Genomic DNA, 13,408 nt, shown 5'->3' on the forward strand with positions numbered 1-13,408 from the left:
ATGCACTATGTGTACATGCATGTGTCTCTCTATCTATGTGTGTGTGTGTGTGTGTGTGTGTGTGTGTGTGTGTGTGTGTGTGTGTGTGTGTGTGTGTGTGCGCGAGTGCATGCGTGAGTGCGTGCGTGCATGCATGCGTGTGTGTGCAGGCCATGTTCTGTTTTTCTCAATAATGTTATGTATTACTAAAACAATCACACTTACACACATACTTAATACTTATCCTATTACATGCATGTAAAAATCGTTATGAAAAGCAATAATAACTGTAATATTTATTAATACATACAAATTTGTGACTCACCAGGTCTTGAATTGTCGTGATTAAAGTTTCAATAAGGGTAGACGCGTCAGACTTAGCAATAGCTTTGTGCTGAAATTTTTCCGTCAAAGCATCCTCTGAAAGTAAGTTAAAACTTGAGGAAAGAATACTACAAACAGATATCACGTATTTTGTTGCAGTGTACATGTTTTTGTGTTGCATGGTTGATTTAACATGTGTTTAGTATTGCTGAGAGGGTCTATGTCCCTCAGGGTACTGCCGGAACGTACCCTGGGTCCGGTCCGGTACCCTGGTACTATCTAATATGCCGGACCGTACCTCGCCTACACCACTAACGAGTCTAGGGAGTCGCTTACGCCTACTCCCTAACCCTAACCCTAACCATATCAGATAGTTACCAGGGTACGTTCGGGGCGGTTCCGGTATACCGGACCGTACCCAGGGTACGTTCCGGCAGTACCCTGGGGGACATAGACCCTATGAGCTTTAGTATTGGTAAAATATACATATAAATATACGTATACAAACACATATACCGTACCCACTATTTATGTATTGGTGCCAACATTAAAATAACTAGTACACACATGCAGGCACAGTTACTATAGTATAAACTATAATACCTTTGTGCACGTAGTGCATTTTTCAAAACTACCGCCACATGCACTGAATAACTGTTAGACTTGGGATTATGGTTAGGCTTAGATGACGCCATAAGGTGAAAAGAATTACTAAATACAGCATTCAACTCTACCCACGTAATATGGATAAATTCTTGATAACGTTAACATAGCAAGTGGCAGTGCTCCCCATGGTTTCATCCATGTTTCCTTCACTGTGAAGTTCACACATCCATCGCATCTGCAAAAAAATCAGCATTAGAATTATAACACTAACAGAATGGTTATGCATGCGGAAAAGAGATAGTGCATGCAGCAATGCCAGCATCACTTAATGTCCTTAATGACAGTTGACACAGCAGGGTGCTGAATCTGCTGATACCATTGAAATCGCAGCCTGAATTCAGGTTATTCGGCTTCGAATTCGGAGTCGGACTTGGAGTCGGAGTCGGAGTCAAGTCGCCGAGTTGGAGCAATAGAACGTGTTCTATTTATCCAACTCGGCCTGACTCCGACTCCAACAGAATCGAATTTCAGCCGATTGTGTTGGAATGCACTTGAAATCCGTACGATTTGCTGACAAAAATCGATAGTGTAAACGCAGCATAATTCTATGGCGAACACATTTCGCCGGTTGACGCGGCACCGGCGATTCACGCAGCATTGCATCAGATGATTAGATTGGAATCTTTGCTTCCGAAAGGTACGCTGGGACCTGTGGTTGGGACAGCTCTTATGGACAGCCCACGCGCTTATGCATGTCAAGTGTAACTACTGCGTTAACCATGACTCAAAGAGAAACAAAATGATCAATTAATATAAGTCGAATACATAATCAGAATTTCATCATTACTCACGCAAAATAAACGCATAAAGTCGATTTGTTTACGATTTGTAGTAAGCAATGGCGGTAGCCACACTAAAAAATATTTGTATAATTACGTTTTCTCATGACATATATTGCGAATAATGAAAACGTTTGTATAATATCACTTATTATCTTTTTCTACATAAATAATGTGGCTGCTATTGATTAATTTTTAATGAAATACTTAAATTTATTCTGCATTTCTTCACATTGGTTCCGGTTGTTATTTCAAACCAGTATGGCGCTAAAGTTCTGCAGAGCTAAAGTTGTTTTGATTACTCTAAGTTGTCATTAAGTGATTGTTCTCCAAGTAAATGTATAGTTGTTTAATTTTTAACGGATAAATATATTCAATACTATACTAATGGAAAAACCAAGGGACTTATTAGAGGATCTCGACGACTTGCGTCTGGAGAAGTCCGTAACAAGGGGGCTAAAAGTGAGCAAATTGCTGTTGAAACATGATAACATTGACAACATCTGGTTATCATAAATTATGTCATGATAATTATCATTAATTTATTATTACTAACAGTGACACCTGTGCAACAAAAAAAGGAACTGGCCACTAGGCCCACCATTGACACGATGGTTGTTAATTGCTACTAATATTATTGGTATTGATACCGTACCGGACTACCGCATTCTGCTTAGTTATGGTCACTATATTATATATAATATATCTATATGTATTAATTACCGTTTAGTTTATATACTCGGTCGTCTATTCCAAATCGTTTGAGTACCACCATGGTCCATGGTTGAGCTTCAAGGAATATACAGAGAAATTATATTCAAGGAATGCCATGGGATGGTTGCATCTCCCATCTTATGTCGCTCTTGTCACACACCTTTGAAGATGTTAGCTCGACCTGTAGTGATGAATTTCGTATATTGTGTGGGTCCAGGAAGCACAATAATTAAGAGCTGTTTCTTTTTTTTTATCAAATATTGCAACTGACACAATGATAGATGCAAAAGCCTGATCCCTTGATCTATATCAGTGCTTAATTACACTACAGGGGCATTACATTAGTTGATGAGATTTCATGATGAGAGAAATTATTTTCACTCCTGCATGAAAACAATGAATAAACCCCCAAGTTAAAAATAATTATATATAGTTTATCTTACTTTTGTATAGAGCCAAGAAGAAATAGATAAGGTTACTGTGGATGAAAGTCTGAGTGATGTGGACAGAGCTATTTACATTCTTAGGTGAGTCTATATGTTATAAGAATAAGCATTATTGATAATACATATTATCCATGCCGACTATTTTCAACCTTAATACACATTTAAATTAGGCATGCAGACTGTTGCTTTGTTAATTATTACCATACAAAGTATCTTTGTGGAAAAACATGTACTTCTTTTGTGCAGAGTATCTTGCAATGCATAAAATGTGTGCTGACTCAGCTTTCTTTTGTCACGTTGTCATTTCGCGAAAACGGTTAGCAGTCTGCAGATTGATGTCTGCACTTCATTAATACAGATGTAGGCTGTGCTTCACTGAAGCAGAAACCTTCATTAACACACCAGTGTATTTGGGATTACTGAAGATTGAATAATTCTTTAGTGGACAAGCTTATAAACGTGACTTTAGCACACACATGTGTGCAGTGAATAAGCAACCGGATTGGGGTAATAGGTTTTTGAACTAATACCACACGTTGACCTTTGGAAAGCCTAATGCTTTCAAATCGTGTATTACGACTTTACGAGAATGAAACCTATATTGGGGGATCAATGTAACTAAGCTGCCCATAGGCACATGATAAAATCTGGTGTAGAAATGTTAATTTTACACATTTAGGTTAGTCACATGCAATGCTATGCTATGATGCTGAGTATAAATTTGTATACCATTAGTGCATAGTATGCTAAACATTTGTCTTGATAAAACATTTTTATTCACATGCAGGTGCCTCAGTGGGTCGTTCTTGCCTGCTGCAGTGTATTGTTTGCTACTCACATTATTAATGGCTTCAGTGGACATGAATTTCTCTTTGTACTGAGATTCATATATAATAAATAGGGGTGTAGCTGCAGTATATCATACTTTGAATGAATGCAATGTGCTAAATGACTGCTAAATTATTGATAGATGCTGCACAATGCAATAAATACCAGTCGAATAAACACACCTTTATATGAAAACTATGTTGTGTTGTATTTTTGTTTAGAACAATAATCACAAAGTGAAGTAATTACTCTGATTACACATAATGCTCGGATAATAGCTCATTATGGGTCTGTGTAAAACCGTTCATAAATCGATTTTATGATTGATGATACGTGTTTCATTGGTATATATATATAATATATACAGGGTTTCTTCTGAGGGAAAATTAGACAAAGGAGGTAATGGCCAGTTTGGGGAAAAACCGCGCATGATGGATTCAAATACAGGATGTATAATACTATTGATATACTTATAGGTATATCGATACAGGATATACTTATCAGTAAATACAGGAACATTTTCACAACGGCGATGTTAAATTTGACAACGGCGGTGCGCCACTGTGCCTCTTAAGTATAAGAAACCCTGATATATATCATATATATATATATATATATATATATATATATATATTGAATGAAGCTTCAAAAGCAGCAACATTTGTGTAAATAACCCAAGTAACATAGCTTTACTAACATGTGATATGAAATTTAACATATAATATTAAGATAATAACATGACGACTGCAAACTCTTTCCTTTGTGCTGATAAAATCAGACCCTTGTTTGATTAATCTAATTTTCAACATCGTTTTTTACTAGTGGTAAAAGTTTCCATTGACTCATTGTTGGGGAAAGCAGCAGGAGTGCACTCCTAAAAATGTCTAGTCAGAGAAATCTCGTTATATGAAGGTATCAGTTTTAATTAAAAGAGATTAGAGAGAAAAAGGGTAAACCCCTTACATATCTGTGAACATTACTCGTATTGCTATTGTCATGGTGAATATGATCATAGTCTGAGTCATCACACTCCCGTGTAAGGCCTTGTGTGCACAATGTCCATGCGTTAATGTCCACCGACGATTAAAGTTATGCGCGTGTGTTAATTATTCATGGTAATTAGTAGAGGTGAATATCTTGTTAATGCGTAGTTCTTGCCTTGCATAAAGGAGCAGGTGTTACACGCAGCTGAGAGTGTCTAAGCGCGGTAATTCTATCTGCGAGAAAAATCGAATGCAATCAGTGTGCCTTTCAAGGAACGCGCTTCTGTGTGCGTGCGTGCGTGCGTGCGTGCGTGCGTGCGTGCGTTCGTTCTTGTATGTGTGTGTGTGTTGTGTGCGTGCGTGCATGCGTTCTTATGTGTGTGTGCGTGCGTGCGTGTGCGTGTTTGTTGGTGGGTGTAGTGTGACTGCGTGCGTGCGTGTGTAAGTGAAAAAACAAGATCATCGTTGAGTCAGCGTCAGCAGGAAATGATGTGACAAATCTGGCTAATAAGGGCATGCTAGCATGAAACTCTGTTCATGTAGTTGAATTATTTACTCTACAGTGTACGAGTTTCTTATGTTACATATCGCAAGCGTGTACATGGTGGCATGTCACTTTGTTCCATATCGAGAAATAATTCTGGCACCATTTGTTAAGTTGCAGATTTTGTGTGTTCGTGCGTGCGTGCGTGCGTGCGTGCGTGCGTGCGTTCGTGCGTGCGTGCGTGCGTGCGTGCGTGAAAGTATGTATGGAGTTAAGGTATATTTCACTACGCATTTATGGTAGTCAACACTTCCATCCAAATCAATAGATTTACCATTATGATATAAGCCCGTTCTTACAGATATTCATCGATTTAGACGTTTAGAGAGTCAGACGTGGCGAAATTCAGCCGTTCACATTTTTCGCGGACGTCGGATAAAAAATTGTTCGATAACTTGGCTGTTTGAGGTTGCGATGTCAGGCGGCCGGGTTGCTACGGCCTCCAGTCTTTATTGTGACCGAAGTTCAACGTTGTCCCGCAGAACATAATATGTAAGGAAGTTCTCACTGACATCCAACGAAGCTGTTGTTATGGCTTGTTGTGTCTTGATCATATCACAGCGACTAATACTCGACCAGGGAGTATCTAGAAGATTTATCATCCCCATCAATACGGATATCGTGGGGTTGAAATGGCAGTAATTACACTTCTGTCGCGTGCACGTATACAGTACAGCTAATAATCGGCATATAGGGTCGCTTAATTACCTCGATATAGGTGGGATTAGCTCGCATCATTGTTGGTTGTTAGTACACAATGTGTTCAGTTAACCCAATCGTTCGGTGTAGTGCAATCTGTCGGCATATGTGGTCTTGCAGTGTCACTCCACTAATCCTTTGTCCCACAACGCGAGGGAAATTTGGTTTGTGATTAGCCCATATCTGCATTGGAAATGTCATTGGAACCGACGCGGATTTTCGCATAGAGCATTTGTATAAGCTCTTGTTAAGTCGATCATTAAAATTTTGGTATTTTTATTGCAGCCCACTCGTCCATTTTTTCAAATTAAGATGAACATTTCAAAGTTTTGTTGATTTGAGCATGCAATTCGATATATTTCTATTGTTTTTCAATTTATAAGTGGAATGATCAGTCTGCTGTGGGTAGGCGTTGAAAACGTGAAATGGAATATATATATATTGTTCCATTGTTCTATGTGTGCGAGTAGATGTATGCGACTACGTTTCTAATGTGTTTGTTACATATTTCCTTACGCCTTATTCATTCCAACAAAAAAAAACAGAACGCAAAACAACCATGGCAAAAAATTAATAAATAATTTTACCACCTGCTCCCTATTTTCAACCAAGACAATGATGCATTTTAACCGGTCTGGATTGTGCCAATATTCATAAAGTGCAACCTCTTTACTGATTTTTATAATGTATGAAGATATCATTTTAATTTACCCGATCGTATCTACGCCACTATGGACTGAAAGGCTCAGACTGACTGACTACTTCATAGTCACAGTCTCCATACTACATAAATTATTTGCATAGCAATTAAATTGTGTATTGCTGTTGTGAGCTTCACCAGCTTATAAGTTTATACCGCCTGTAATATTTTTTTTTACAATGTTGTACATATAATGTAAACATCGTATGTGACGAACCTATACTAGGTTTATGTTAATGTTCATAGGTAATCACTCTGCGCCAGAAACACTAGAGGTGAAATGAACCTAGATATTGTATACGCGCTTCTTTGCCAGTACATAGCTACATTAATTATCGTTTTCCAGCAGATCCCGACGATCCGTTGTGTTTCCTTGCCGCCGAACTGCTTACGACACATTAATTCAGCGTCCGGTTTCTATGGCGATGACGTAGTCCGTAGATGTAATTTCGCGATACGGAACAAAACCTTGCGAAACTCAGCGTCCGCATCTGCCAGGCAACTGTAAATGATCAATACGCGATCCTGATTCCTCAGCCTCCCGGCTCCAATCCCGCTGTAGATGGGAACCGGCGTCGCGCGCCCGTCGGCACTCATCACGGCGCTGACGACGCGTGGGTGAAGACTAGGTCGGCGGGAGGTTAGCGCGTCTGCGCTGCATCGCGGCTGTACTGCGGCGGCGCGGGCATGCATGTGCGGCGAGTTAGCAGCGCTGCCGTGGAGCGGAGAAGCATGTGCTGGCAATATGTACACGCTGCTGCGAGCTCACTCATCGTCCACCGTCGCCGCCTGAACCCCGTACAGCAGCAGCAGCAGCAGCAGTAGCAGTGCATAGCAGCAACGATCAGAGGTAGTAAGGGGAGGAAAGGGATGAACTCCTGTGTTACACCGGGGATGTCTGTGGGCGTATACAGTGAGTGCGAGACAGCGCTGTAGGAAACATCCTGGAAATTCGTCGCGCGTGGTGTCATGACAACGGCGATGAAGAGGTTGATGATGATGGTGACGATAGGTGTTTTTAATTAACGCGGTTTTTTCTGTTGTTGACTCTTGCTTGTCTACGGGATCAACGCACGGATAAAGCCGATCCTCATCTATGGGTTACCTGCTAGCATAGTTGACTTCATTAAATGCTGTACTAACCGCCTGTTGGCGCTGGCTGTTATGCTGAGGTGCGCACGGAAGCAGCGAGCAGGAATCTGATCAGCAGCCTCCTCCCCGCGTGGGGCAGCGTGATTCATCCATCACTCAGCAAGCTCTGACGATAACGTGCGGCCGATGACGACAACGTCGACGCTTGATTAGATCAAAAGATCACCCTTCTCCCCTTCTTCCCCACATCACCGCCGCCGCCCCCTTATTCTTCTTCTTGTCCTCCTCCTCAGCTCCTCCTATTTCTTCACCGCATCCTCCCCGTCCTCATCCTTCTCCTCATCCTTCTCCTCTTCCTCGTCCTCCTCTATTCCTGTGTGCCGTCGTGTCACATCAGTCGCGCTGTCGGACGAAGCCTGCCATATGGTTACGGACATGCGTGCCGCAGCGTTAGCGGCGTATTAAGCGCCTGGCGGGGATTTTAACTGCGACGACGTTATGTGGCGGCCGCACATGGAAGCGGTCCGTCCCGCGCATGCGCCGGCTGACCCGCACTCCAGGCTCGTGTCTATTCGGGCAGCTGCCAGCGCGACAGACTGACGGGGGATCGCAGCGTCTACTGATTACCACTGCGTCTTTGGGATTCGGATCATTTCTGTGAAAGCCCGCTGTGAATTCTAACGTGCGTGCGTGCGTGCGTGCGTGCGGAAGGCTTGTTCCCCACTCCCGAGCGGCGGGGGAGATATGTCTACGCGCGTACTGTGAGTCGCGTCGGATAACCGAGCCTTGCTAAGTAGGCGAGTGTTTTCTCAGCACACCTGTGTGACAGGTGGATGTCGGTGTAGCGCATTCCTACTAGCGGTGTAGCGGTCTACCTGTAGCGCGGTGTCGGCGGCGTGAAGGCGTGCGCGGGACACGTACGTGCGATCGTCCGGGCAGCGAGGTGTTTGCTTGGATGCGCGCATTCTCGGGACACCTAAATATTTGCGCAACCGAGGTGTGTATACACAAGGTCTCCCGCTTGCTCATTATACCCGCACCTATGTGCAGCACACCGCAGCCGCGCCTCTGTCTGACGTTGGTATCTGTGACACGGCTATTAGTCTTGCCTAGAGGCTAAACAAGCGCAAGTCAAGCAAAACGTAGTTGGCCGCCAGCGAACGTTTACCTTTCTCACACAACCAGAGATACACGCTAGTATAGTAGTAGTAGTTGTAGCAATCATAATAACCGTAGTAGGAGTCGGTGTTGCTTGTCGATGGATGCTGCTGTGGATGCCTGAAGCCCTAACGATCTGCCTCCGCATCAGTACCAGTATCAAGGGGCATCGCGCGTGATACAACGTGCTCAGATTCAGCCGGCGATTGATTAACTTCAAACGGATAGTGGCGCGCTGCGGCTGCCGAAGACTCTCCGGCTATCATAGCCTCTTGCTAGATTTGCCGTGAGAAATCGTTTTGGAGTGCGAGTCCCCCGTGCTTGGCAAGCTCATCCACCGTGGTCAGCGAGGGAGCGAGCTGTGTGGAGAAGTGAGAGGGAGTACTCAAGCCCTCGTGCTGTTATCGTGGCAGCCTTCGGCAAGGCTTGGCAATCGGCGAGAGAGGGGGAGACCTGTTCTCAGATCAACACTGCGATTATTTGGACGTCATCACCTTTATATGTTTGTTTGCGTTTCGAGTCGGGATTTCAACGAGCCGCGCTGTGGTGGTAGTGAAACGTCGCGGTCACGACAGTCGTGTAGTGGTGTAGCGTCACAGAAGCTGACCTGTAGTAGCCAGTAGGCGGGAAACCTTACGCACTGGACTCACAGCGATAAGTGCCGAGAGTGAAGGAGGCGCTCCACTATACGTGCAAGGTTTGAAGAAACGACTTGCCGGCTAGAGACAAGATCGCGGTCTCGAGATCGGGGGAGAGTTCCTGCTACCCGAACTTCGCCCTATAGTGTGTTGAAGTACAGTCGCTGTAGCTTGGGCGAGGAACATAGCGGAACCCTAGCGAACGTAGCCAAACCATTCGCTAGCATAAGGGCAACTCCGGAGATTTATTCGGTAGTATCGAAGATATTCGCAGCAAGTATTTGTATTGGGGAGTTTCACATTGACAACGTTGTTGACCGTGAGGCGAAACGCAACGCGCCTAGTGGTGGTTATAAGAAACTCATTGGAGGCAGACTACATGTATGGCACCAAGGGGATTGTTCAATGCGTCCGTACTTAATGGAAAGGAGAGGGTCATCCATCTGCGAGTTCCTAGTTGATAAGTAAGTCACCTTTTTCCGTAGTAGTAGTAGTAGTAGTAGTAGTAGTAGTAGTAGTAGTAGTATACGATCAAGAGCGTATAAAGAAGGTGATTATATATTCCTTCTTTATACGCTCTTGATACGATCGATGTACTGTTAAGTGCTTATAAACGTTGTCTTGAGTGCTCTGCCATCGCGATATATCGAATCTAGTGAGCCCGACTTGTAATATTATCGTATAGAGTAATTTCGTACTGTCTCGAAGGAGTGGGTCAGGATAGGTTAACCGTGTCTGGCAGGAGAGTCGAGCGTCGCGAATGTTGTTCCCACACGTATGTACAGCAGACGACGATAAACACCGGTTATACAGACGCGTGTGTAGGGTAACTCGTGGTTCCCTCCCTCCCTCTCCGCAACACTGTTGTAACGTGGCTCTCTCTCTCTCTCTCTCTCTCTCTCTCTCTCTCTCTCTCTCTCTTTCTCCCCGCCCGTCCCATCCTCTCTCATCTCTCTCTGTTCTTGTCGCTCTTCTCTCTACTCGTCAGTCTCTGCTTTCTCTCGTCTCTCTCCTCTCCAGCTTTCTCGGGTCGTCTCGTTCTCGTCTCTCTCTCTCTCGCTGTGTTCTCTTGTAACGCTGCTCTCTGTTGTCGATATAGAAAGGCGGCGTAGAAGCGCCTAGTGCTTGAGACATTCACGTGTACCTGCCAGATCGATATCATGTAGTGGATGCCGTACGAGTTTTTTTCGATCGCACATAATTGTTTTCATTATATGTGAGAATGCCTTGCGTATACGTGTATCTTAGATAGAGTGGAGGAGAACGAGAGCGAGAGAGAGAGAGAGAGAGAGAGAGAGAGAGAGAGAGAGAGAGAGAGAGAAAGAAAGAAAGAAAGGAGTTTATTTGCATACAAAGTTATTATCCACTCGCTACATACAATTAGTAGCAAGCAGTATCTGAAATACTTCAAGAGTGCAGAAGTCTTCGGCTGTCGGCTGTAGCGCCGCACGCCGCCCGAAAGCGTTAGAAAGTGCCACATCACAAACCCGCCGAGTGAAAGCTCGGTGTTAGAAGAAGGTCAAGCGGGTTGCCTCCGCCGACACCACGCCTTCTCTGAAACGCCAGCCGCCTTTGAGGTGCTCTCAGGCTCGGTACGAGTTCTCGCTCGACCAATTGAAAATCCATTATTATTAGCAGTTCTACTCGGCGGAGCGGCTGTCGCCCGACCGCGGATATCCAGAGGCGTGGGAAAGACGGGGAATGCGCGCGCGTGTGCGTGCGTGTCTGTGTATACACCATCAATCATTGCCGCCCGACCGGTCAATTCGTCTCTCTACTTGAGAATATTGACACCTGCGCAGTTCCGCGAATCAACTCGCGCGAGCGCCACCCTGCGGCGATGATGGCGGCGACGAGCTGTCAAATTTGGAATTTAGCGTTGGAGTGTTTAAGTAGCTTTCGTGAGATAGGTGCGGGGGTGGGGGTGGGGGGAGGAGGGTAATCTCTTTGAAGTTCAAACAGAGTCATCTCTATGGGATTGCCGGTAGTGGTGGTGGTTAGCGCCTTTGTCGCTATTAATGTGTGTGGATTTATGGGTTGGTTTAACGCCCGCGGGACACTCTAGACCGAGTGATAGGAATTTCAAAATGTCTGCGGTTTCGCCCAGGTGTTTGACGGACGGATATTTCCATTCAGGCCTATAATGAGCAGAAGATTTAGTACGGTGCGCGATCAGCATATATGATGTTATCCGATGTTGTGCTACTGTTACAGCTGTTCGTTGACACGTGGGTGGGAGTAGTGATCGTTAATCCATGGAGTTGCAGATCTACATTCGTCGTAACCCCGTAGTCAAACACGCGCACCGCCTTCATTCATGAATATAAACGTTGCATCACACTACAGCTATGGGCTATCAATTGTTCACGGCTCTTGTTTAACCTCGTATGACGCTGGGTATATATTTATATATATAATATAGTCTGTACTCTGTAACCTGGCTACTGCCTGGTAAAGATGTGATTATGCTGGCTATATATAGTTTGTAGACTATCCACTGCCTGGTTATACATCGTATCAAGAGCTAATAATACCTTAGTAATACCTTGGTATTATTAGCTCTTGATCGTATCACGCTTATTATTGTCTAATAACAACACGGCCTGGTAAACGTTACAGCGTGCTATCCATGGTGAAGAGACGATATTTTGCCAGGATAAACCTTGTATCGTGTTAACTATAGCCTGTAGACTATACACTGCCAGGTTAAACCTTGTATCGTGTTACACTATATCCTGTAGAGTGTAGACTATATACTCCCAAGATAAACCTCGCATCACCTGTCAGTAGAACATCCATGGCTTTCGTGGTAATTTATTTCATTATGCAAGTACGTAGGTGAGTTTGTTACAGAGTATCGATTCCTGTGTGTGCGCTATGGGCTGGTCAGTGTGATACACAGGCGGTGACTATGAATGATTCACACCTGTGCGTGACAGTTTGGTCGGTTCATTAAGCGTCTCTATTTGCCCGCATAGTGAGTTCCGCCCTGGTAGCGGTGCAGATCAATGGATAGGTGTTGTGTGTGCGCGGACACGCACGCTAGCGCGGTGAGGTGCGTGTATAATGAAGTCATCGGCAGCTATTAGCGGCCCCCGGGTTTTCCTATTCGACGCAAAACACGAATCACGCACTCCCGCGCTGCTCGCATGCGCGTCTGTCAGGTCGCATCATTGTTAGAGCGTAGCAGCAGCGGCAGCAGCAGCAGTACCGGATGCGGGCACGCGCCACTACTCTAATAGACTCCGTATTGATCGAATACGACAAGTGGACCAGTGCGTCGGGTTCCGTCACCTGCACGCGACTAATCAGTGGTCACGGTGGCGACACATACCGATAATCAATGGGAAACGTGTCGAGCCTGATGTCGGGCCTGATTGTTTATTAATACACAGCCACGCGTCAGCGTTAGAGAGGAGGAGGGGAGGCAGCCAGCACGTGTGCGAGGTGGGGATATGTTTCCCGTGAGATATACTTGGACGGGGATATGCTTTCGAGGTAAAAGACTTCAATAAGGGGGTAAAGATTCAACTGAAAAACGATGTGAGCTATGTCATTAAAAATGAATTAGTTAAGATTCAGAGAAATTCATCATGCCTGGCCGTTAAAGGGCGCAACAGCTGTTATATATACGCACGCACGCACGCACGCACACACACACACACACACACACATACACGCACATACATATATATGTATTTCGTCACCCGACTAGCGGCCGTGTCTATATTAGATTTGTCACCGTCAATGCCGTGCTTGTCACGGATGATCTGGGTCGTAGCCTGTGAAGGGTTAATTACCGTGGTAATGCGGGGTAATATACCCGCACGTAACGCTCCCGTCTGTTAAAGCTCCCTT

General features: G+C 44.6%; 1 protein-coding gene across 1 annotated transcript in view; it reads left to right on the forward strand.

Annotated features, from left to right (window-relative positions):
- The first annotated feature begins 8,080 nt into the window (after positions 1-8,080).
- The window catches only part of LOC106821188 (serine/threonine-protein phosphatase 4 regulatory subunit 4-like), a 99,766-nt gene continuing 94,438 nt past the window's right edge, over positions 8,081-13,408 (forward strand). Inside the window, exon 1 of the mRNA XM_014825883.1 lies at positions 8,081-10,014. Within this exon, the coding sequence (XP_014681369.1) occupies positions 9,956-10,014 (59 nt within the window). The 5' untranslated portion in view covers positions 8,081-9,955. The remainder of the gene's footprint in view (positions 10,015-13,408) is intronic.

This window comes from Priapulus caudatus, unplaced genomic scaffold, assembly GCF_000485595.1.
Source record: "Priapulus caudatus unplaced genomic scaffold, Priapulus_caudatus-5.0.1 Scaffold63, whole genome shotgun sequence".
Lineage (NCBI taxonomy): Eukaryota > Metazoa > Priapulida > Priapulimorpha > Priapulimorphida > Priapulidae > Priapulus > Priapulus caudatus.